General features: G+C 35.7%; 1 protein-coding gene across 4 annotated transcripts in view; it reads left to right on the top strand.

Annotated features, from left to right (window-relative positions):
* USP32 (ubiquitin specific peptidase 32) overlaps positions 1–22,544 on the top strand; it is an 81,265-nt gene extending 58,721 nt beyond the window's left edge. For 3 of the 4 annotated variants that reach the window (XM_049802379.1, XM_049802377.1, XM_049802380.1), the window contains 19 exons: positions 3,080–3,239; positions 5,532–5,686; positions 6,366–6,447; positions 8,096–8,170; positions 8,781–8,919; positions 9,188–9,293; positions 9,949–10,122; positions 10,663–10,837; positions 11,495–11,646; positions 12,394–12,505; positions 13,063–13,274; positions 14,693–14,877; positions 15,445–15,531; positions 16,416–16,536; positions 17,196–17,387; positions 17,991–18,282; positions 18,754–19,187; positions 19,541–19,633; positions 20,163–22,544. In XM_049802379.1, coding sequence (XP_049658336.1) covers positions 3,080–3,239; positions 5,532–5,686; positions 6,366–6,447; positions 8,096–8,170; positions 8,781–8,919; positions 9,188–9,293; positions 9,949–10,122; positions 10,663–10,837; positions 11,495–11,646; positions 12,394–12,505; positions 13,063–13,274; positions 14,693–14,877; positions 15,445–15,531; positions 16,416–16,536; positions 17,196–17,387; positions 17,991–18,282; positions 18,754–19,187; positions 19,541–19,633; positions 20,163–20,336 — 3,120 coding nt within the window. In that variant the 3' untranslated portion in view covers positions 20,337–22,544. The remainder of the gene's footprint in view (positions 1–3,079; positions 3,240–5,531; positions 5,687–6,365; positions 6,448–8,095; positions 8,171–8,780; positions 8,920–9,187; positions 9,294–9,948; positions 10,123–10,662; positions 10,838–11,494; positions 11,647–12,393; positions 12,506–13,062; positions 13,275–14,692; positions 14,878–15,444; positions 15,532–16,415; positions 16,537–17,195; positions 17,388–17,990; positions 18,283–18,753; positions 19,188–19,540; positions 19,634–20,162) is intronic. The other variant, XM_049802378.1, reaches the window with a different exon arrangement.
* The last annotated feature ends 1,676 nt before the right edge of the window (positions 22,545–24,220 follow it).

Raw genomic sequence — 24,220 nt, 5'->3', positions numbered from 1 at the left:
AAGTTGTGGATATTTACCAGGAGGTTTGCAGCATAATCCCCAAGAGGTAGTGCAACAGGGCAGAAATGCCGCTCAACTGATCATGATTACTAAAGCAGACAAAAGTAAACTTGAGATCAGTTTAAAAGACTTGGCATCAAGACACTCATCTTTAAAAGCTAAGATAAATTTTCAGCTGGTCTGCAGAACCAATAAAATCAAAACTGGGATGCCTGTAGCGTTGAAAATGCATTTCTTCTCTCACAATTTAATGAAGTGGGGGGAAGGACACTGTCCTTCAAGTTCAGTGTCATAGAGGACATAACATGCAAGATTTAGTGAAGATCTAAAAAACATGTAGCAGTAGGTGATCCTAGTGAAGAAAACAGGCAAAGGCTATTCTTTGTCAAAATGGTTGCTCAGAAGCACTTCTGAGCTGTAGCTGCAAGCTGCAGGAGTAGGTATTCCTAAAAAGAATTTGCATATGAGCACATCAGCTTTTGAGTACTGCACAGACTGGTGACGTTGTTCAGCTTCTCATCAAAGGTTTTTCAATAAAGTATTTATCATAAGCAATTTCTCAACTCAATTTTAGCATTTATTTCTTGACATCTACTATCTAAGGCTGCATCAGCATGATTCTGGTTAACCATGTTCAATGCTAAAAGCAAAGACCAGTAATCTTACCTGATACACCCATCCAGTCAGGCCCTTCTTGTTTTAATTGCTCAGTGTTAATTTTTGTTGCAGGTATTATGTATTGTGGCCATGTGAATACTAATTGTTATTTTGAGCAGATCATATATTCAAAATAAATATTTCTTTTGTATCATTCTTCTTCTAGTATTAAGATAACTGCCTTTATTTTTTCTAACAAGTAACTAAAAAATCTTACTGGGGAGGCAAGTGATGATCATTCTCATCCTTCAGCACAGAATCAGTAACGGTCCTCCAAACTTATGGAATACTCATTTGTCAGCAAATAATTCATATGCAGTTAATTTTCACATATCTTACATTGGACTGTAAGCAGAAGAACCAATGAATCAGAATAAAATTGTGAAATAGTTTTACAAACAATTAACATAAGTGTTTCCATTGTGTAATAAAAAATGTATTTACAATTTGGTAAAACTACATTTTTATATCAACAATTATTTAATTGCCTGTAGTCACTTAAAGCCTTGTAATAAAATGAACTAATTAACAACAGCCTATCAAAGATAAGGTGGTATTTGTACTTGTTTGCGTAAAATTTTTGTTTAGAAAAAAGAAAAAAAACCTTGAAGGACTGAAATTGACTTTTTGTAAGTAACACTAGTATTTTCTATATTAAAGCTATAATATCTTTAATTGAAAATTCATTTGGGTCACAATGCAGAATGTATTGCAGAATATAATTTTCAAATGTGAAGTGCTATATATTAAATGGAATTGACTAAGTGGACTAATAATTGGTCTGTGTTATCCCAATGAGAGATTTTTTCAGTTGCAGTTAAAACAGCAACAGTATTTCTGAAAGAGAAGCAGTAATTATATAGCAATAGCCATTGTTGAATCATATAATTTACTCACAATTTATTGAGCTCTCTCTCTGTTTCTCTGTGTGTAATATTGCAAAACAATTAACAGGTCATAATCATTTGGAGCTACAGCTGGCATACCTTGAATTACTGATATTGAATTTATAAAAAAGTATGCTGATGTTAGAGGCAAGAAAAAAATGAAGTAATTTGGTCTATTCACTTAGAAACATTGGAAACTTTCTTCAATTTCTGTTGAGTATATTTATTCCATATAGTGGTTGGTTTACTCTGTGTCAGGTGGTCTCTTACAGGAGCTACACTTAAGGAAGTGAGGGGATTGTTTTGATGGCAGCAATAGAGATTAGGTGTTTGGTGCCACAAATATTCAGTGTCACAAATGGGAGAGAATTAGCTGTATGATTTTTGACGATTTGGTCTGTTAACCATAGTACTGGCAGTTATTTTACAGTGAAAAATCACTGTTACCCTCCTCCCACCCATTCACCATGGAAACAAACATCTTTCATGATCCAGAAAAGGCCACATCTCTTTATGCACAAACTATTGTGCTTGAGATTTTTGTGATAGGTTCATTCAAAAAGAGACTTCTATTCAGAATGAGACAATTTTAGTTGGGGTATCCTGTCTGAAAAAAAATATAAATAACACATGTATAAACTGTAGCTTTTGAGCCCGTAATTAAGGAATATTTTGGCACTTAGTTATCTGAACACTTGAATTTTTGAAGACCATTCGATTACTTGCAGCCGTGTATACAGGCACTTACGGTCCCTTTCCCATCCCGCAGTGGGGACTATTATGTTGTTTCTTTCCAGAAAATGTTATCACTATTGTTTTTGTTGTAACTGAAGTTTAATACTTTAGTGCATTATATTGCTTCTCATAACTTAAGCTGAGTGTTTTCTTCTGCTTCACATGGTCACAAAACTAGTAAACATTCCTGCCATTTATGTATGTCTACGTTTGGGTGGATCTAGACAGCAAAATCTTTGTAGAAATGGTGACTGAAAAGCTGCAAGTCGTGTTGTGGGTAATTTCAGCTTTTTCTGTCAACATACTAAAATGCAACAAAAGTAAGTTTCAGTCTGTTTTTACAATATGAAGGTTGTAATTCAATCCTATAGTTCAAAAAGTTCAGAACAAATGTCTTATTCAGCAGGTTTGAGTTTCTTCAACAGTTATGAGACTTCTGTATTGAAGTATACACTGAGTAGAATTAATGAGGTTCATTGTAGATTCACATACATTTCAGGAATTATAAAAATGTTCATTCCACGGTGTTGTACAGGAAGCTATGCTCCGCTAAATAAGGTGTTTGCTTTTGACGGTCTGCAACTAGTAAGCTTCAAAAAGGGCTTAGAAATCAGTAAATTGTTATTCCTGTGGATATTTGCCTAAGACCCCATAAGAAGTTCAGAAGACTTCTCGTCTCCTAGTGAAACATAGTTTATTTTTTTAGCCATCTGCTTTAATCATTACTGCCTGTTCCTATTGGGATTTCCTACATGTTTGGAACAGCAGGATCTAAAATGTGTTTTACACGTCTTTACTAGGTGATCAAAAACAGCAAAACAAATGTGCCTGAACTAGAGTTATTTCCTCGCTACCTGCTCTTCCTGAGACAGCAGCCTGCCACTCGAACGCAGCAGTCAAACATCTGGGTGAATATGGGTATGATGAGCCTGAGAATGTTTCCTCAGCATTTACCTAGAGGTAACTTAAGAATGCAGCAAGAATACAAGTGCGCAGTTTCTAAGAAAGCGAGACCCACAGCTGTAGAAGCTTGCTGCCACTGTGCTTGTACACCAGCTAATCAACTGTAAGGCACAATCAGCATTTGGTAAAGATTTAAAGGCTTTCCTCCTATCTCCTCTTGAAAGAAAGAGGCATGAGGGAGCATTTTCAGTGAAGTCAGTTAAGTCGCATAGTTACTGCAAAGAGATTGGTGAGTTGAAAGTGAGAAATGAGCACTGCATAAACTAAATGGCTAAGAAGGGCGGATCTGATTATTCCTGTCGGTAGTTAGTTTTGTAGCCATAGAATAGACGCATCTGTTCATTGGGGTGTGTATCTGCTTGTACAGTGGTATAATAAATGAAATCACTGTTCAGCCAACTGGTTCTGAGTTACTTAGGCAGCTAGGCTTTAATGTCCAGAGTTATTTAATAGTCTTTAGAAAGAGATTGAAATAATGGAATATGAAGACTATTATTTGATGCTGTTCGGAAAGACAATTCAGTAGGAAGCATAAACATACAACTAGAATATATATGCCATAATTGTGGTGGGTAATGCTCACCAAAAGATTGTAAAACTAATGGGCTATAAGAATAATCTTTAGATTGCAGCTTCACATTTCATCTGAAAAGTGTTGCAGGATTTGTTTTCAGTTACCAGTTTGTACGCACAGTTGCATACTTGCGTTGCACAATAGGTTTGAAGAAATACCTGATGTTCGCATGCATGTGCGTTTGGATACACACAGGTATACATACGCATCCACAGTAACATATGTCCAGAAATGGGCTCACCTGACTACTGAAAAGTAAATCTTTTAGCCTTCCTAGTGTTAGCTTGTGTTTAAAAATCTCATGCAGATGCTCAATTTTTCACTGCTTTGGTAGAATCTAAAACTTAACGTGTAGATAGCGGCTGCCTGCTTGATCAAGTTCCGCTACAGAAACTGCCTGCTACCCAAATTCATTTTTCCTACTTGACTAAAATGGAAACTGCTTTGTTTGGACATCCTAAAATGCCCAAATTCAAATAAAGAGAATCTTCTGATGTGCCAAATTTGATCTTGATTTGGAATTATTTTGCTCTGCACTAATTTATTTGTCCAATCATTTATTAATCTTTTTGAGTTTTCAAATATGCTTTCTTGCTGTAATCTTACAACTAATCCTCTGTTCCCTAGTCTCAGAAAATGCTTTTTTTGTTTTCTTCCCCAAAAATGAGTACTTTGCTTGGTATACTGAAGCAAAACTGATGCTTTGCTGACTTACAAGATGATTACGGTATAGTTTTACTGTCTTGGAAAATTGCATGTAATATTGCGTCTTTTCATACGGTACTATTTATTTTATTTTAATCTTTTTGACAGTGAAAGTAGAACAATGTCGCTTCTCTGGTTACTTAAGTAATGCAGTTGCCCAGTTGGGTTTGGCTGTATAATAAAAGCTTTTCATGAATATGTTACAGACCTGTCTCTGTGAGGAGTGGGGAACTTCCTAAGGTTAAACTAAAGAAGCGCAAAAAATAAAGCATGTAAAGTTGGTCTCATCTCTTGTGCAAACATGTTGTTTAAAGATGAGCTGATATTACAGAAAAGAGCAACAATCTCGACTGGTGGAATTAATTTGTGTTGCAAATATGAGATTGTTGAGAAATTCTGGTGAAAATCCTAGGTGTCTTCACAGAATGTGTGCTGAGGAATTTAGTTATGAAGAATACTTTTATTGTGAAACTGCCAAGCTGATTTCATCTTCACAGATCAGCATTCATCTCCATAGAAGAGCTGAAGCAAAGTCATGCTACTTCCAAGAACAGTCAGACTGATTTGTCTGACCTTAATTTTTATTTCAAGTGTTCTCTCAAAAAGAAAATTCTCATGAGATTTTGAATTCCTTTATTTTGAAAATTACCATTGTCTCTGATAATCTGTCTTCAAGAGAAAAAAAGAATAGTCCAGTCTTTGAAAAGTTCTTTTAAATTATTTATTTCCTATGAGAATCTTAGGGGAGCAATTTTCTACTAGGTTTTGGTAAGAAGGGAGGTAAATTTATCTGTTTTATGATAGCAAGTTTGTTGTCCCAAAGGGTTAGTAACAACTAGCTTTCAATCTAACTCATTATTTTATGCATAAACAAAAGCAGTAGAACTGTGTACTTCTTTTTCACAAAAGTACTTAAAGTATATGCAGTGTATAAGTTTATTGATCTGCTTTCAGTTGGCCTGTGGGTATATACATTATCTTTTGCTCTTTCCTTATGATTGTGAATCCAGGGAATGTACCTTCACCGAATGCTCCTTTAAAAAGAGTGTTGGCTTACACCGGCTGCTTTAGTCGTATGCAAACAATTAAAGAGATACATGAATATCTCTCCCAGAGGCTACGTATAAAAGAAGAAGATATGCGCCTCTGGTTATACAATAGTGAGGTAATGTTGGTCTTTTTTCTTTTCCCCCTTTTTTTTTTTTTTAAAATCAGCTATTGGATATTGTATATCTTACTATGTTCTAGAAACTATTAAATACACATGCACAGAAAAAAAAATAAAATAAAGGATGTAAGTTTCCTTTACAGTTTAACCACCCAGGTTGGAAAACTTTTGCCACTTGCTTTCTAGCATTTTCTGTGCACTGCAAGCAGTGAAATTTAGATTTTGGTGTTAATGTCCCAGAAAACTTATCTTGATAAACATTTAATTATCCTGTGATGTATTTAAAAATTGGCAATTGGTTGACCTATTACAAGGCTTGATGAAGTTTCATAGAAACTGTTTTAAATGGAAATAAAAATATAGTCTTTCATTGACATGCCATCCAGAATATTTTTCAAATGTGTATGTGAACAAATCACAATGAACAAGCAGAATGTATTCCTCCAAATCATTAAGTGCATGTAATTCTCTCATTCTAAAGAAATACCACATGAAATTAAAGCATTGAACTAGATGCTTCTGGAGATGAGTGAACTACTGTATTTAATTAACATAGGTAGGAAACTGGTGCTCTCATTTTTGTGAGTTTTAATTTCATTGCTTCAAGATTAAAATATCCTCAGAGAATTTTAAATCTAGAAGTAATAACTGCATGAAGTATTTTTTTCTCCTGCAGAACTATCTTACTTTGCTGGATGATGAAGATCACAGACTGGAGTATCTTAAAATCCAAGATGAGCAGCATTTAGTAATAGAAGGTATAAAAAGGGCTTATAATTTGTTTACACACTAAAATTTATATGAGTATAGGTATGGTTAATACATTGCATGTAGTACCCGTTTCTGTAATTGCCCAAACTACACAAATATATAGGCCTACTGCCCAAATATTTTATTTTTGGAAATATTTAGAGAAGGTAGAGTATGTGTAAATAGATGTCTGTCTCTATATATGCATGTATTGAAAGAAATACAGGAAGAAATACCAAAGCTTCAAATAATCCACCGCCCCTACAGTAATAACTAAAATACCAGAGATTTAACAAAAGCGGGATGAGGCATCTGAGGCTTTTTTGTTATCTGGGGTTTTTTTTCACTAATTTTACAAGAGTTTAGGTTACAATATTTGCATGAACATATTCTTACTGACAAAGCAAAAGGTGAAGAAAAGCGCGTGCTTCAGTCCATCTCAGGTTCTTTTATAATATTTTCATTACAAGCTGCTTTTCACATCTGGAGAGTACCTAACACATTTGGACTTGACTGCTTGGCTGACTCTTGTCGTGGTGGAAAGGTGTCATAAATAGTCTCAACCTTTCTTGTTTCAATTTATGTCTATTGTGTCTCATCCTCCTGCCATATGCTACTGCGCTAGGTAGTGCTATCAATCACAAATACGTTAAGCCTTTGTCAAAGATATAAGGGTGCACAGATCAGCTGAGTTTTCAACTAATTTGACCTTTTTGGCTAATTTTTTAGTAGGAGAAACAGAAGTGTACAATAGTTAATCCACTCTGCTGTTGTCCTTACATCACAAAGGCTATATAGAAATCTGGGTCTTGCATTGGTTCTATACAAGTTTCACTTAGCGTAGCTTTGTATTACACCTTAGGTTGGTGTGCTAGATGGACTCATCCTTTTTGTAATGTGGCTCAGCTCATATTTGATCAGTCTAAAATTGGCAGAGAAGAAATGGGAATTTATATGTAGGGAGAGGGGCTGCACCTTGCCGTATCAGGTGAAACAGAACCCCGAGGATGTAGTTCAATAAACAAACTGGCATTAAGTCAACACTGTAACTGAAAGAAGCAGTCTGCCCTTCCTCTGCCTTCACCGTGGACAACTACTTGACACCTATCCAAGGAACTGGCTGTGAGAAGTGATCTAGTGAAAATAACTCCCTCTTTTCAGCTAGCTCAGTTTCTTAAGCCAGTTTGCTGTATGGCTTGTGTCAATGCAAGATAAGTGCTTTTCTTTTTTTGTCCCGCTTTATCCCAAAACACATGTAATTTGTCCCTATTTTGAAATACAATTGAATCTTTTGTTGGTTCGTAACAACAACAAATATTAGTGATCGCTCACAAAGCAAACAGATTTGTTCAAATCTGGGGGTCCTTATTAAGTATTAGAATAAGTACGGTAAAACTTCTTAACCAACAGGAAAGAAATCACAGAGCTGCTTTCTAAAGATGTTACTGGCATCAATGGAATGATGCCAGTATTAGAATGATTTCCAGTAATGTTTGGAAACACTGAAATGAAAACTAGCAAAAATAATAACTAAAAATAAGCAAATTTCTAATCTCAAATATTAGAAAGTTTTAATTAAACCTCTTCAGCTGTATAAGCTCTCTGGAGTAAGTAAGAAACAGTTTTAAAAAGTCTTTATACCATATTTCTTTCTAGTTCGAAACAAAGACATGAGCTGGCCAGAAGAGATGTCTTTTATAGCAAACAGCAGTAAAATAGACAGACATAAAGGTAAGTGTTTCAGCACAGTAATTGAATTACGATGAGAAGAAAAATCCAAGAGGCTATATTATGTTGAAACAATCCTTTTTAATGTAAGTGCTCTTAACTTTGGAAGAGGTCTTTTATGCCTGTGCTGCTTTGCTCGTTCTTTCTGTTTTATTAAACTGGAAATGTGGGAGGGTTGGATGTATAGATAGATAAATTTGTAGATGTTCAGATGCAGTAGTAGCAAATTGTACGTAGCAAATTCTGGATTTTGTGTTTATTATCTTGGATTTGTTTTTGGTTTTTTTAAGGTAAGGAATAGTAAAGATTTTAACAAATTAATCCAGAAATTTCAGTACCATAATTATTTGCCTGAAAATAGTTTGTATGGATTGTACTGATGTCCATAGTGGATCAGATCCAACAAAATACCTCAATTTCTGTTAAGTAAAGTTGAGACAGCAGATATTTTGGACAGGCTGGTCCTCTGTTGCATCTGCTCGCTGTAGTCTTGTAGTTGGGAGAAGGTTAAATTGAATTGGTTACTGTGAAAAGGTCATATTCTTAACTTTACTGATATATGACTGATTTTTTCACATCTGCACAATTGGTATAATTGTTTTCTTTTTCTCAGTTCCTACTGAAAAGGGTGCTACTGGATTAAGCAATCTGGGTAACACATGTTTCATGAACTCCAGTATCCAGTGTGTCAGTAATACACAACCTCTAACACGGTATTTCATCTCAGGAAGACATCTTTATGAGCTTAACAGGTAATTTTCTATTTGAGACCATTGGCATTTTAGATGCTGTAACATTTCTTTAAAATGAGTTTCAGCTTTCAGGAATAGATGGTATGAATAAATCCTTTTAAGTTCAGTGTTATCAACCATCAGCTATAGAGCAGATACTAGATTAGATACGTGAAAGTATAACCTTTTTAAAACAGTTCAGCAAGAACCCTTTGCACTTCCTTGTTTATCCCCATGCTTGAATTTTGTTTAAATTTTAGTGTGGTATTAATTACTTTATGATTCCTAGGACAAATCCAATAGGAATGAAAGGACACATGGCCAAGTGCTATGGGGATTTGGTTCAGGAGTTGTGGAGTGGAACTCAGAAGAATATAGCACCATTAAAGCTACGGGTGAGTCTGTAATGTGTGTTATTTAAAGGTAGAAAGCCAGAATTTCTTTGAATAGCAGAAATCTTTCAATGCACTTTTCCCTGATGTAACCTGTATTGTAATGGTTCTGGGACTCAAATCAGTATCTCCCCTAGAGAAAGGGAAGGAAACTTGGACATATATTTTCATGTGTTAGAAGCTGGCTGTGAAGCCAATGACCATATCCCGGGCAGTCAGTCATCACGTATGTTACTCCAAACTGGTCACAGAATTTGCTTTCTTGCCTGTAAGGAACGTAGGGGAGGTGTTCAGGAAGGGGCTGTGCAGGGGCAAGATGCACATCTGGAGGAAGCCAGGGTTCATCAGTCCTGGTGCTCAGGACTTGAGCAGCTTTCTGTGGAATATAATCATGGTTCAGTGGTTGTAAGGTCAGAGGACTTACCTGATATGGATCAGAGGTTGTGGTGTAAGATGTGGCTTTTATAGCCCTTGTCAGGGACAAAAGATTATGTATTTGCCTGTAAATGGTCTTGTTCTGAAAGTATAGGGCGTTACCTTAACTCTTGGCAATTGAATTTTTGCTCTTTGACAGCATGCATCTTGTCTACGATATTTTGATTTATTGTTACAACCGTTGTTACATTATGTTTAATAACTTTCTGGCTTTTTTTTATAGTGGACAATAGCAAAATATGCTCCAAGATTTAATGGCTTTCAACAGCAAGACTCACAGGAGCTTCTGGCTTTTCTTTTGGATGGTCTTCATGAGGATTTGAACAGAGTGCATGATAAGCCATATGTTGAACTGAAAGACAGTGACGGTCGACCAGACTGGGAAGTAGCAGCAGAGGTATGGGTTAAAATTTTTGGGTTTGGGGTTTGTTTGTTTGCTGGTTTGGTTTTTTTTTTTTTCCCCCTGTAGTAATAAGCTGCTAAGTTGTTGGTGAGGCTTCTGTGACAATACTCTTTCAGGACTGTACCATCTTTTGGAGATTGTTAGATCTGTGATTTAAGGAGTCAATTTCACCTTTGAGCTGAAAATGAGTTTTAAGTGTTATAATAAAGGTATAATGATGAGACTTCATAATCATTTTGAGCGGCTCCTCAGAATTATGGAGTATCAAAATATTTCAAGATATCTGATGATCCTTTCAGAAGTACTTTGAATGATGACATACCTTGATTATTGTGTTAATTGGAATAACTTTACTTGTATTGAAACTAAATACTTCCTTTTTATTAGAAATTGGTAAACCACTTCTATGGAAAAAATTTGCCTTCCATAGGCCAATGAAACTTTGGAGATCTTACAGCATATCCTACTTCCTGTAGTTCAAGCAAGTAGTCTTCAGCTTCTAACTTTGTATTGGTTTTTTGTACTTCATTTTAGGCCTGGGAGAACCATCTGAGAAGAAACAGATCCATTGTCGTAGATTTATTTCATGGGCAGCTGAAGTCACAAGTAAAATGTAAAACTTGTGGACATATAAGTGTTAGATTTGACCCTTTTAATTTTTTATCCTTGCCTTTGCCAATGGATAGCTACATGCACCTAGAAATTACAGGTGAGTAGTAGCGTTTAACTCCCTATAAACTTGTCATTGCTAAAATAAAAATTGTATATGTAGAACAGCTATAAAACATCCAAATTTTGTTTGTGTTAGTACTTACACTTAAAAATAGTATAACTATTTTAATATAGTAGAGTTCAAGAATTTTTGATGGCATACAGTTAAACTAAAATAAAACCTTTAAAAACAGAGGATAGATGGTCCATTTTCAGTCTTGACTGAAGGACTTAATAGAGAAACATTTAAACTGGAGATTCTGAGAACTTTCCTTCAGTTCACTGTGTTGTGGAGGTTTTCCTAAATTTGCCTGGAGTGAAAAAGAAGGGCTAGGGGGAGTGTACAACCAAAAAATACTTTATGGGTCACAAACTATACTATGAAGAACGTATGTATTCTTGGAAAAGAGACAAAAGGAAATATGATAAAAAAGTGAAACAAATTTTGAAACCTTTTTCTACTGCCTATGCAGCAGGAGATTTTCTGACATTTCAAATGCAGACCTTGAAAATTGACTGGTAAAAAAAATTAAATAAATCACTTCTTCAAGTGGGGAAAAAAAAATACTTTCTAATAAGTAAGTAGCTGTAATGTATTATTCTCATTAAAACTTTCCTGGTTTCATGACCAGTGTGTTTCTTTTCCCCTTTAAAGTAATTAAATTAGATGGTACTACTCCTGTTCGATATGGCCTGAGATTGAACATGGATGAAAAGTATACAGGTTTGAAAAAACAGTTAAGTGAACTCTGTGGGCTAAAACCAGAACAGATTCTACTTGCAGAAGTGCATAGCTCCAATATAAAGGTAAGAAGAAAAACAATTCTTCATTGTTGCAACATATTTTTGGTATTTTTGTTTGTTATTTGTGTACAGTAGTATACTTCTTCATTCTTTTTGACATAAAGCTTTGGCTACAAGAACTGTGAAATAATTTAACTGAATGTGTGATAAAAAAGTCAGCTTAGTTGTATCTCTGTATGAATTTATTTCACTCTTAAACTGTAATTTGTCTTGCTTTAAATAGATTTAAAATCAAAGTAAACTGAACCAAAATAAGCCACTTGTAAACAAAATTAATAGTGATGTAGAAGCTTGCAGAAGTTTAGTTGAATTGATTAGTAATGATATTTTTAGGAAAAAAAGGATAAAATCCTCTTGAGGTAATAAATCTCAAGTTAGAGTGCTTTGAGTTTAAACACTGTCAAGATATTGGAGGCATAAGTAATGACTGGCTTTAGTGTGCATGTATATATGTGTGTATATATATAGTATTTTTTTGCTGTCATTGAATAGGATTAAAACTGCTTGAAACTAGGTGCCCTCAGTGTCTTTAGAGTACCATTAATAGCTCTCTCACGTCTTGCCACAGAGATCTGCAAAGGGGTGTGCTTGTTGGCTCCCTTTTTACCTTCTAGAAAGGTGTAAGAAAGCAGGTGGCAGGGGAGAGATGAGCTGATAGATACACTTTTTTCAGAAGGACAAAACATGTTTGGAGTCACAGATAGAAGTATATACATGTCTGACTAACTTGCTGCTGTTTTTTTACTGAAGAACTTTCCTCAAGACAACCAGAAAGTCCGGTTATCAGTGAGTGGGTTTTTGTGTGCATTTGAAATACCAATTCCAGGATCCCCTACATCAGCATCAAGTCCTGTGCAGACAGGTAAAAGGAAACATATTTATTTTCCTGTTCATTTAAAATGCACAGTGCTTAGGTATTGGAGATATTCAAAAGAAAACCTTACTTTTTAGTAATAAGTAAACAGTGACTATTAAAGAAAAGACAAATAAGTTAGAGTTCTTATCCACAGAGAAGCTGTGAGCAGTCTCAGTATCTACTGGTGGTCTGTGATCCTTTCTAGAATCATACCCAGGATAGCAGTCTGAAGATTGCTATATACTTACTGCAGTTAAAGACACAAGAAACAGGCAGAATATTTTATTACTTGTGGATTGGCTCTAAGGCAGGACATATAAAAAATTGGAAGCCTGATTTTGTTGTTTGTCGTTTCATCTATGAGTTTTAAACACCTCTGTTATTCTTTGCTCTTGCATGCTCTGATTTTGCAAAGTTGTAGGCAAATAAAAGGTTAGATGTTGGTCTTAAGGAGAGTAGAAGATATTTCATTAAATGCACTGAACAGAACGGGAAGGATAAAAAAATCTTGTGATCAGTTCTGGTTACTGTAGATAACTGAGAATGTAATTGTCTATCTACAGATGTCTCAACTGGGCCATCGGCTAATGGAGCACCCAACATAATGATGAATGGTGACCTTCCAAAACCAGCCCTAATTCCAAATGGAATGCCAAATACTGTAGTGCCATGTGGAACAGAACGTAACCTTGCCAACTGGACTCTCAATGGTCATGTGCCCTTGCTTTCTGATAGTCCATGTACAGGGTATATAATTGCAGTGCACAGAAAAATGGTTAGTAGATTTTGTATTTGTTATAAATTGTTCACGTAACGCTTCGAAAGAAAGTCAGTGAGGCTTTTTCTAATGTTCATATGATAAATTAATCTTTATTTCTTAAGAACAGGGAGCATGAATATATTTCTCTCTTAAGTGAGTGCCAAGTTCTACAGAAACACAACTCTTGTATATTTAAATTGTAATGTCTCATGTTGGTGTATTTTTCTTTCCCTAGTACTGGCATGCTTCCCAGTTCTTTAATGCTGAGATGCATACTTGGGCATTTGCTAACTCCCTGATTAAATGTTCCAGGTTCTTTGAGCAAAAAAAAATCTAATTAGAGGAGTTACTAGAAATGCATTTCTTTCCCATTACGTGGAAAAGCCTTACATCTTATATGGTAACAGAGTGAAGATATATAGTACATTCCTGGGTCGTTCTGTTAGCATTACTACACTTTGCAAGAGCATCTGTAGTTAAGTTGAACTCTAAATGTCAGAGCCGGATGACTGAACACCTCAAATAGCCATGCGTTCTGTGTGCGCTGTGTCCAAACTTTAGAGTCTGTTGACATTTAGAGCCTGGTGGATATGGGCCAGGAGACTATTCAACTTTCCTCTTTACTGTGTGTTTGTATGAGGGTTTTTTGGTCTGTTCTCTCAAGAAGTGGCCACTAACCACTATTATTACTGTTATCTTGATTCAGATTTTGCAGAATCTCTTAGGTGATTGGTATAATGCTTTTGAGCCATTACAGGCGGCTAGTTATACAGCTTAAAAACCAGTAAAAGTTTTTTGTGGAAGCTATTGCAGGAATCCATGCTTGTCATTGTCAAAAATCTTATCAATGGAAGGGGTTAATTGTATAAAACTTATGCAAAATAGTAACCATTTGCTGTACCTTAGTGTCATTAAGTCAGCATGTTAAATGGGAGATGTAGCATGAAGGTTAGTTTGTCTGCTTGGAAGAAGTTGTGTACAATTCTGTAGCGCTCCTTTAGACCTAAAGGTTTTTGTTTTCTAGCAAGCATGAGCCTTCCTAGTATAGAGGTCATTTTGGGATAGGTATTAGCATCATTAGGTGTGTGGCTGCATTACAATATTACTATGTGGTGGGAAAAGTAAGAAATATGCATCATATGAAATATAAAATATTGTACATCGTTGAGACAGATTTATGTTGATGTGCTCTAATGCCTAAATAACATTGCGATATTATCATAAAATACAAAACAGTTTTCAAGTCAGTGATCAAAATTTACAGTATTTAATATCGGAAAAAATTGCTGAAATAGAGTACTTTTAATAGAATTAATGGTTTATTTTAATTGCCAAAGCCTGAAATAAGTAACAAGGTCAACATCCTAGTAATTACGGTGACGTGAGTTAACGCGTACTTGTATCTGAATCATTCTTTTATTTCACATATGCAGATGCGGACAGAATTGTATTTTCTTTCATCTCAGAAGAACCGTCCCAGTCTCTTTGGAATGCCACTAATTGTTCCTTGTACAGTTCACACACGGAAGAAGGACCTGTATGATGCAGTGTGGATTCAGGTTTCCAGGCTTGCTAGTCCTCTCCCGCCTCAGGAAGCTAGTAATCATGCACAAGACTGGTGAGTTTGGCATCTCAGTATTTGGCTTGAATTACATAATACAGTGGCTTAGACTTGCTTACTTACAAGGCTTAAGACTATCTCCATCAGTTTTGACTTCTCATAATACCTCCGTTGAATGAACATATGCTTTTTAATGTATAATTAAGTTTTAAATGTCAACAACTTTAGGAACAATTGTGTAAGCTTTCACCCCAAATGCTTTCTGCCTGCAGGTTCCATTTAGTGGGTTATTTTTGTAAGAAGTTATTTGGAAGTCCTGCAATTTAATAGCGGCAATAATTAAAAATAACTTCTAATCCTTTTTAATACAGTTAAATGTAGTATACCTTCTAGCTGCACTTAAAGGTTGGCTTTACACAAATTGGTTGATTTGTTCTCTTCCAATGGTTGATAATTAATTATATCTGACAAATTCAGATGATGAAAAGGCAGGTCTTCTTTTAATAATCTAATCAAAATTATAATTTGGGGTGGGGGTGTGTGTTTTTAAAGTAAACATGGCAAGCATGGTGAAGGAAGGTAATTGAGTGCTCATGTTTCGTGTTGCGTTCTCTTCTGTTTCAGTGATGACAGCATGGGATATCAGTATCCCTTCACCCTAAGGGTAGTTCAGAAGGATGGAAATTCTTGTGCTTGGTGTCCATGGTACAGGTAAATTGTCCTTTTTAATTTAAGGAAGGGAATCACTCTAGCAGAAAGGTAATTTATGGTAATGAGTTTGTGATATGTTTCAGACTTCAGAGGTAATACCAAACAATAAGAATAAGAATCTAGAATCTAACTTAACCAAAATTTTCACATGGCAGACTTTTGCTGTCGTATAGCTTTTATGACTTGGAGAGTTGAAAGCTCTGCTGACACAGAAATTTTAAATTAGGAGACAGACATGAGATTACCAAAAACCTCTTAACCCCTTACAATATTCTGTGTGCATGCGTGTATATATATGCAGGTGCATATGTGTACATATTTGGATGATTTGGGGGGTTTCATACAAAACCAAACTTTTAGGTGTAAATCATCTACCCTCACTAGTTCCTGTGCCATTTGAAGAGCAAGAACAAAAATGGACAATAAGAAATTCACCCTGGAAGCATGCTTGGAATTCTGCTTAAGAAAGACATGCTAACGAGAATTCCAGACCTTTGCTGGAAGGTATTCAGACCATACACTCATTTAAAAAAAGGTCTGTTAGAGCTAGATAAATAAAGTACATTAGCTATCGTGTTGTAAAATACTTCTGGAGAGAGAGCATTGTGGGGTTTTTGGTGTTGTAGGCAGGCTTGGTCAGCATTATATGCAGGTAGATGGTTGAGCTTACCCAATAGCTTCAATTTCTCATCTCTGTTAAAGTTTTGTAGTAAAATACCAAACTGACGCTGATTATTGTTATATAAAAATGCCTCTCTCACACTGAAGGCAAGGTCTGAAACTTTGGGGGTGCATATGTTACAAAATATAGAGCAGAATTAGAGTGTGAAGTAACGTAAAACTTAGTGAACAGTTTACTTACCACGTCTAACTTTTTCGCTCAGATTTTGCCGTGGCTGTAAAATTGAGTGCACGGAAGATAGAGCTTGCGTTGGGAATGCTTACATTGCTGTAGACTGGGATCCAACAGCACTCCATCTGCGCTACCAGACGTCACAAGAACGGGTAAAATTTCAATGCAACCCCTTCGTTGTTCGTTAATAGCTCTGAAGCACAACCCATTTCACTGATTTTTATTCATTTTTAAAATTTATTTTATTTGATGCTTCTTTTGTCCACTTTTTGTTAGTCAGTAATCATTGAACAGTACATTCTGGATAAATTAATGTCTTAATGTTAGACCTCTTGCGTGACCATAACGTGGAAGGGAAGCTTTTAAGAAACCACAGCAGTGTATTTTCTGTCTGTTGTGGGTTGCTTTTGATCTAGCCTCCACAATATATTACAAAATAAATTTGATAAATTTTTGAAGCGCACCAGTGCTTACATGTGAGTAAACCTAATTCCTCATTGAGTCAACGGAATATATCTAAAGGTAAGCCTATAGCTGAGTTAATCTAGAATAGCTGTTTGAACTTGTGAGTTGAATCTATAAACTTGTGCTTTATGGATAATTTTGTAAGCAGAACCCAAGAATAAGGACAGTGCATTATTTGTACTGCGTCTTCATAATTGAAATAAAATTTCTGCCAAAACTTAGTGCATCTATTTATCTTTAATCCTCAATAACTGTATGATGTTATTTGTATGATACTGTGAATAGAGCCTTCCTCTGAGCAGTTTGCGTATGTTTCCAAGTCAGATACAGCTTTATCTCACTTTAGATTGTAGAAGAACATGAAAGTGTTGAACAAAGCCGACGAGCTCAAGCAGAGCCCATCAATCTGGATAGTTGTCTTAGAGCCTTCACCAGTGAGGAAGAACTGGGGGAGGATGAGATGTACTACTGTTCGAAATGCAAGACCCATTGTTTGGCCACCAAAAAGCTGGATCTTTGGAGACTTCCCCCTATTTTGGTATGATCTTGTGTAATTTTCCTCTACAGCAACAAAACCAAAGTACATTGATCACAAATTTGAATTGCTAGGTATGTCTCCTTGTTCTGAATAAGACTTACTTTTGTTCACAGTCTCAGGAGGGGCATTGGCTTAGTTTGCTTCATGCATTTCTGTAATGCAGGCAGATAAAACAAACTTCAAATCCTTTTGAATCTTTCTAGCTGATATGTTGCAGGAAATATGGTGGTGGTTTGCATTCAGTGTCATCTGTTCTGACATAGAATTCGAATTTAGGCGGTCTTTCTGGTAACATGATCTTTTGTCTGGTTGTGTAAAACGTGCATTTGTCGCTTTTCAAATTTGGTTGTGTTAATTCAAAACACACAGTGCTGATCACTGAACTGAAGCAACCTTTTCCATCATTTTCCCATGAAAATATTAGTTCCATAACTTGCCAGCTTGATCCCAAAATCCAAATTGTCACATTACAGCATTGTTACTGTTTCGTAGTAACATATGACAAAATGTGTATGTTTCAGGAAAAATTATTTTTAAACAGTGAAATTACTCACTGTGATGTAATTGTCCTCCTTTAATTTTCTCTAACTTGTTTCTCCTTAGATCATTCACCTGAAAAGATTTCAGTTCGTAAATGGCCGCTGGATAAAATCTCAGAAAATTGTTAAATTTCCCAGAGAAAATTTTGACCCAAGTGCCTTTTTGGTACAAAGGGATCCAAGTAATTTTCAAAGAAAGCAGCTAACGCTCCAGGTTGACAGCCTTCCTGAACCACGGACTCTCCAAGGGGAGTCTAGAAAAATAGATCTGCAGATCAATTATACACCAGGAGAAGGGGAGATAATGAACAGAAGTCCATCCTCCCTTAACGCTACTGTCTTGAATAATATCAAAGGTGGGTAATAATTAGGGAAAATTCCAGTCAATACTGATATTTGGAGGGGGGGGAAAAATGATTTATATTATGAACAAAATCTGAATGTTTCTTGGCCAAAGTACTGAATTTAATTTGAAACATTCGTTTCTGTTATTGTTTGCCCTGGAAAGCTTAGTGAAGCTTTACCATAAAAAAAACCCCCAGAAAATAAAAAGAAAAAAGAAACAAAATTACTCAGTGACAGCAGATATTGGCACTGACTGCTTGTGTAAGTGGGCTGGATTAAGAGTGAGGAATGTGCTCATGCATAAAAGAGTTAAATTTCAGTTATAGGTGTATGTATGTGTGTGCGCAAAGATAGTTTTATGTACTACTCATTAGTTGCAGTGAAACAGTGTTTTTTAATGTTTGGTTATTAAAAAAAATTTTTTTTTTTAAAGTCTACACCATGTGTTTACTGATCTTAGTACTCCACGTTTTCTGTTTTAGCATCTCCATCTTTGGGGAGGAAAAGTGGAACCAGCTGTCCTTCAAGTAAAAATAGTAGCCCAAATAGTAGCCCAAGGACTTTAGGAAGAGGTAAAGGGCGTCTGCGGCTACCACAACTGGGTAAAAACAAACTGTCAAGTAGCAAAGAAAATTTGGATGCAAGTAAAGAGAACGGTACTGACCAGGAACAGAGGTTTACTTCTGATCACAGTGATGCTCTTACTAGAGGGCAGATTTTGGGTGGTAGCCAGAGTGAACTATATACTGCTCAGGACAATGAGATGACTCTAGCCAATGGATACATCTGCGAGCAGAATGCGTATAGTAATGGCAGTATCAACGGTCAAATTGATAACCACAGCGAGGATGATATTACAGATGACCAAAGAGAAGAAGTATGTGTTAACCCAATTTACAATCTATATGCAATTTCGGTAAGTTGACTTTTTTTAATGCAAGTAAACTATCTTTGTGTGGTGTTGTTCTGTGTAAATGCATTTACTCTATTGTTTTCATTACAGAAAGTAGGGATCTATTGAGAAGGAGAACAAAGTAGAGCCATTGTCAGAAAAATAAATTTGCCTTAAAACTGATTACAGCTGAAAAGTAGATCTCTGCGTAATATTTTTTCTGCTTGAGTATGTAAGCTTAGTCCGCTCCAGCTGTGTAGATTGTCATGAACCATTGCCACTCGCTTAAAGATCATGAATTTGTGAATCATTTATTCTGTGAATTCTGAGTTACAGATGTTTGATCCAGAATTTATTTTCTTCTTCATTTTCTTCAGTGCCATTCAGGAATTATGGGAGGGGGTCATTATGTCACTTATGCCAAAAACCCGAACAACAAGTGGTACTGCTACAATGACAGTAGCTGTAAGGTAAATTATTTATTTTTGTAGCAAATAATTTTCATCTTCCTTACCTAGAGCCAAAGAAATTTACATTTGGTCAGAATTGTCCTTTGAAATCATGAGCATCTCAAAAGTTTAATCAGAAAAATATTAAAATTGTTAACTGAAATTGTACATAAGATTTTTTTCAAGTTAACATCTGTTCATCAGCTGCTACCATGGTTAAGGAAAGATGCTTATTTTGTACAACGATGGAAAAATTACTAAAAATGGAATTCTAAGAATATTTCTTCATGACGCTAGCAGTTTTATATTCAATTACTGAATAAGTTCCGACATTTCTAAGTATTTGCATTTATCACTCTAAAATTTGTCATACTTTTCAAGTAAATGATGGAGCCTGATAACTATAATAATGGAGACAGAAAATGTGATTCTTCTTGTAAACAACCAGTTAAAAATACTGTTTCTAGGGCAATTGTGTGTATTTTAAGTTCAGTGACAGTAATGCAATTGTCCCATTGCATGTTTCAGAGCATGTTTTTCTCTTTCTCAGGAATTGCATCCTGATGAAATCGACACCGACTCTGCCTACATTCTTTTCTATGAGCAGCAGGGGGTAGACTATGCACAATTTCTGCCAAAGATAGACGGCAAAAAGATGGCAGACACAAGCAGCATGGATGAAGATTTTGAGTCAGATTATAAGAAGTACTGTGTTTTACAGTAAGCAGATGCTCTTCCATGGACTGTTTTGAGAATGTGAGGGATAACATCCTGAAACTTACATTTGGCAAAAATGTTATTGAAGCAGATAACCTAAGTGTAGTTATTGTACCCTGTGATCTGAAAGCACAAAAAGAAAACCCTAATTAAATAGCAGTTAATATAAAGATAGTATTGTTTTGTTCTGTTATCTCACTACATGCTCTAAACATTTCTGATGTTAGACATCAGGCTGATACTGCCATTGGCCTTTAAATAAAAAGGTTTGAGAAAGCCGACTAGGACCAAATAAGAGCTAAATTAAATAGTCCAAATAAGAGCTAAACAAAGTAGTGTAGAGTTTACCAACTGTTCTAACAAACCCCTGAGGCTCTCTTTAGGTTTAAGATAATGGGGAAAAAAAAATTGTAGTGTTGTCTTTGGGCAACATGATATTGCTACCTCCTTTTTCCTGCAGTTTTATTGCATTTTATTGGCAAAACAGGGAAAGCAAGAGAATGAAAAGTGCACAAACTTAAAGAATTATTATCAAGAGTACGAGAAGTTTCCAGTTTTGCCACCACTAATGTATGTCAGTTGCTTTCTTTCTGTATGTTGGGAGCACAACCAAATCATAATTTGAGAAGAGATTAATTTCTACACTTGAATGGTTTATTATAATTGTGTTTTCTCCATGTGTTGGCTGTGCAGATCAACATGTTTCAGGAATGGCTTTTCTGCCTGAAGAGTGCTATCTCAAACTTCTGAGATGCCTCAAGAAGAAACTTCAGGTTGGAGAGAGTAGTTGTGATTACACGCATGGTGTCTTAAAATGTGCACATTGCACAAAATGTTCCCAGCTTTTGGAAGGAAAGATGCTTGAGCTTATGTTTCATGACTGGTGTTGCTTTTAAATTTGCACTTTCAAAAATTCGTATAATTAAATTCAAAAACTTAGTTTGTTTTTGTTGTTGTAAGGGCTCTGGAGTGAATGGCTGTGAATTATCCACTGTGTATTTCAAACAGATAAGAAGCTGTGGCTGTCAGGTAGCTATCGTAGCATTCATGGATGGATTTTTTTTTTTTTATTGGTTTCATAATTTAATGGGTTTCTTTTTTTTCAAAATTTGGTTGCCTTTTCAAATTTTCTTTTTTTGCAACAGGTTATGCGTATACTTGCAATTAATCCAGAACTGCTTTCCATGCCCTTGCAACAGGCTCTTTAAACTCAACGGGCTTATTGCACAAAGGAAAGCATGACAAAGTCTTAGCAGAGACTGGAATAAAGGTGATTATTTTTCAGTAGGCATTTCTTTAAACATTTTCAGTGTTAAATTGTTTGTGTATCTGAATGAAGATAAAAGTTTCACTCTTTTGGCCTTTTGTTCTTCAGCTGAGTCTAAGAAGCTTACTAATTTTGTTATATGTCATCTTCCAAATTGTTTAGATTTTGTATCTTCACTAACAAAATTGATATTTACGTGGTTGATCTCTGAAATAAATGTTTGGATTCATTTTACTGTGTTTTACAAGAATGCCAAATCTATCAGTAAGCTTATAATCTCCAGAAAGTTCTGAGTTTTATCCATTTAAGAAATGATATCAGCTGATCTTGCTGTCTTTACTCGGGCAAAAAATTCCCTGCCTTTGTTGGAGGTTGTGCCTCTTTGAGGACAGCAGATCAGTTCCAAAATAAGTATTGTCTTACTTGTAAAGTGTTGCTCCCTATCCTGTATCTTTAAAGTGGTCTAAACATTGAGACTGAAGAAAAGCAAACATGGCTTGTGAATTTCTAGGTTAGAAGCTTTTTCAATACCCATTTGTCTACTCCTCCCTCCACAAACTCCATGAAAAGTGAAAGATTTTCAACTGAATTATGTTAAAATGTTTTATTTAAGCAGGTAGCACAATCTACTAATGTTATTTGATCTTCTGTGTTTGTTACATTGGTTGTAATTAATTTTTTAAATTAAATTAATTCATGAATTAGTAGTAAATTTATTAAGTTAACTATTAACTACATTCACTTTGTAAATTATTGTATAAAACTTATTGACAATGCACTGACTTTAGAAAGATGTTAATGTACATAAATACCTTGTAAATAAAATAGTGTTGATGTACTGGAATATGAGCTGTATTAAAAAAAGGTATCGGTAATTGTATATGGAGTGAACCTGTTTATCTGTAACTATATTATTCAAACAAATTAAATACTGTGGATGCAGATGAAGTGTCACTTCTTGTCAGATAATTTTTAATAGCTCTTTTCCTGCATTGAAGTTTCTGTACTGTTTTCATTATGCTTAAATGTGTTTGTCAATCCAAAAACTGAAACATGTAAGTAAGCATACAGCAATTCTTTGCAGTTTGTCCAGCGCAGCGCTTAGTTCTAAGCACCAAGATATTTCAGCTCTTCTAAGTTTTGTTTTTAAGTTATTTTAGTTTTCCTTTTGAGAACTTTGTTCCGTTTTTTTTTAGAATTAGTCCATTTCATTTTTTAAAACGTGTGCCTGTATACACGAGAGAGAGTGAGAGCGAGATCTTTTCCTCTTACAAATAAGTCTGAAGAGCTAGTGCACTAAACCACATTAATTCAGCGGTTCTCACGTTTTTCTGAAGTGTAGTTTTGATAGATCTGAAGTAAGATCAGTGATGACTTAGAAGCACAGTGGCTGCGCATGGGGCCCCTTCTTACCCACCCTTGAGAATGCTTCTGCAGGTTATTAAAGTGGGGAAAAAAAAGTAAATGTCTTTTAAAATATTTAATTGCTTAATTTTTGTATGTGTACTTGGACAATTAAAATTTGAGGTGTAATAATTTTATTCCAGGTTCTCGTGCTGTGGTAAATAAGGCTCCTTTCGAGTTTAACAAAAATTACATAAAAAACCCCGTTTTTCTTCAAAATGTTCCAGAAATACTGGGATTTTAAGAAAAATCGAGCAAAGACTCCATCACTGGAGAGTTTGATAGGAAGTTACAAGACAAATCTTAATGGCACATGCCAAATTCTTGCTCTCAGCTGGATGCGGGGCAGCGCAGTGGTGCTCACAGCCACGCGGCAGCAGTGCTGCCCGCCTTGTCCGCTCTGCCAGCAGCATTCGCGTGTCCTAATGCGCTCTCACCAAAACCCGTCTTTTTAACCTGTTAGAATGAGAAAATAAAACAAAGTTTATCTGCAGTGGGAATAATCTGCATATTGCTTCTTAACGCAGATTTTTGCCTCACCAGGAGGAACGATTTCTGAAGTTAAAATTTTTTGTGTTACAGTAGGATCTGAAGTAAATGACAGTTAGTAATTCTGCGCGTAAGCATTTAATTGTGCTTGTATAATTGATCAATAGGCATTTTAGGTCAAGCAGAATACCTGTTTTCATGAAATAAAAACAGCGCTCTCAACATATGACTCGTACAAAAGACACAGAAGCAAAAGGTAAGATGCAAGTTAAAAAATTAATATAGTTCATAAGAACAGGCCAAGAAATAATGTGTCTGTACCGCTTCACTGTAGATGCCCAGTCTTCTCCAGATAGCAGTTTGCGCAGGTGGAGAATGAAACTGCTACATTTGGCAGCAAAGGAATTTCTTTCCTGTAGCTAAAGGAAGAGTCACATGCTGTAGCACAGGCCGTCATCCTTTCCTCTGATGTTGTTTTGTAACCTGTTAAGTCTGTAAAATCACAGAATAACTTGGGCTGGAAAAAAGGAGGTCATCTGCTCCATCTAACTGTTGGAAGCACGCCTCGGTTCACGGATTGTGACAGTTCCCTGTATTGTGGCTGTGGTCAATACAGAGCATGATGCGTTTGGTTGCATTTTAGTTTTCTTTACAAGTTGTGTCAAATGTGCCACTAGGTTTCTTTTGTTTAAGAAGGGAAAAAACTGTCCTGAAAGAAGCTGTCCTGAAGC

Source organism: Accipiter gentilis, chromosome 6, assembly GCF_929443795.1.
Source record: "Accipiter gentilis chromosome 6, bAccGen1.1, whole genome shotgun sequence".
Lineage (NCBI taxonomy): Eukaryota > Metazoa > Chordata > Aves > Accipitriformes > Accipitridae > Astur > Astur gentilis.
Note: the sequence above shows the minus strand (reverse complement) of the source record. Positions and strands in the feature narration are given on the sequence as shown.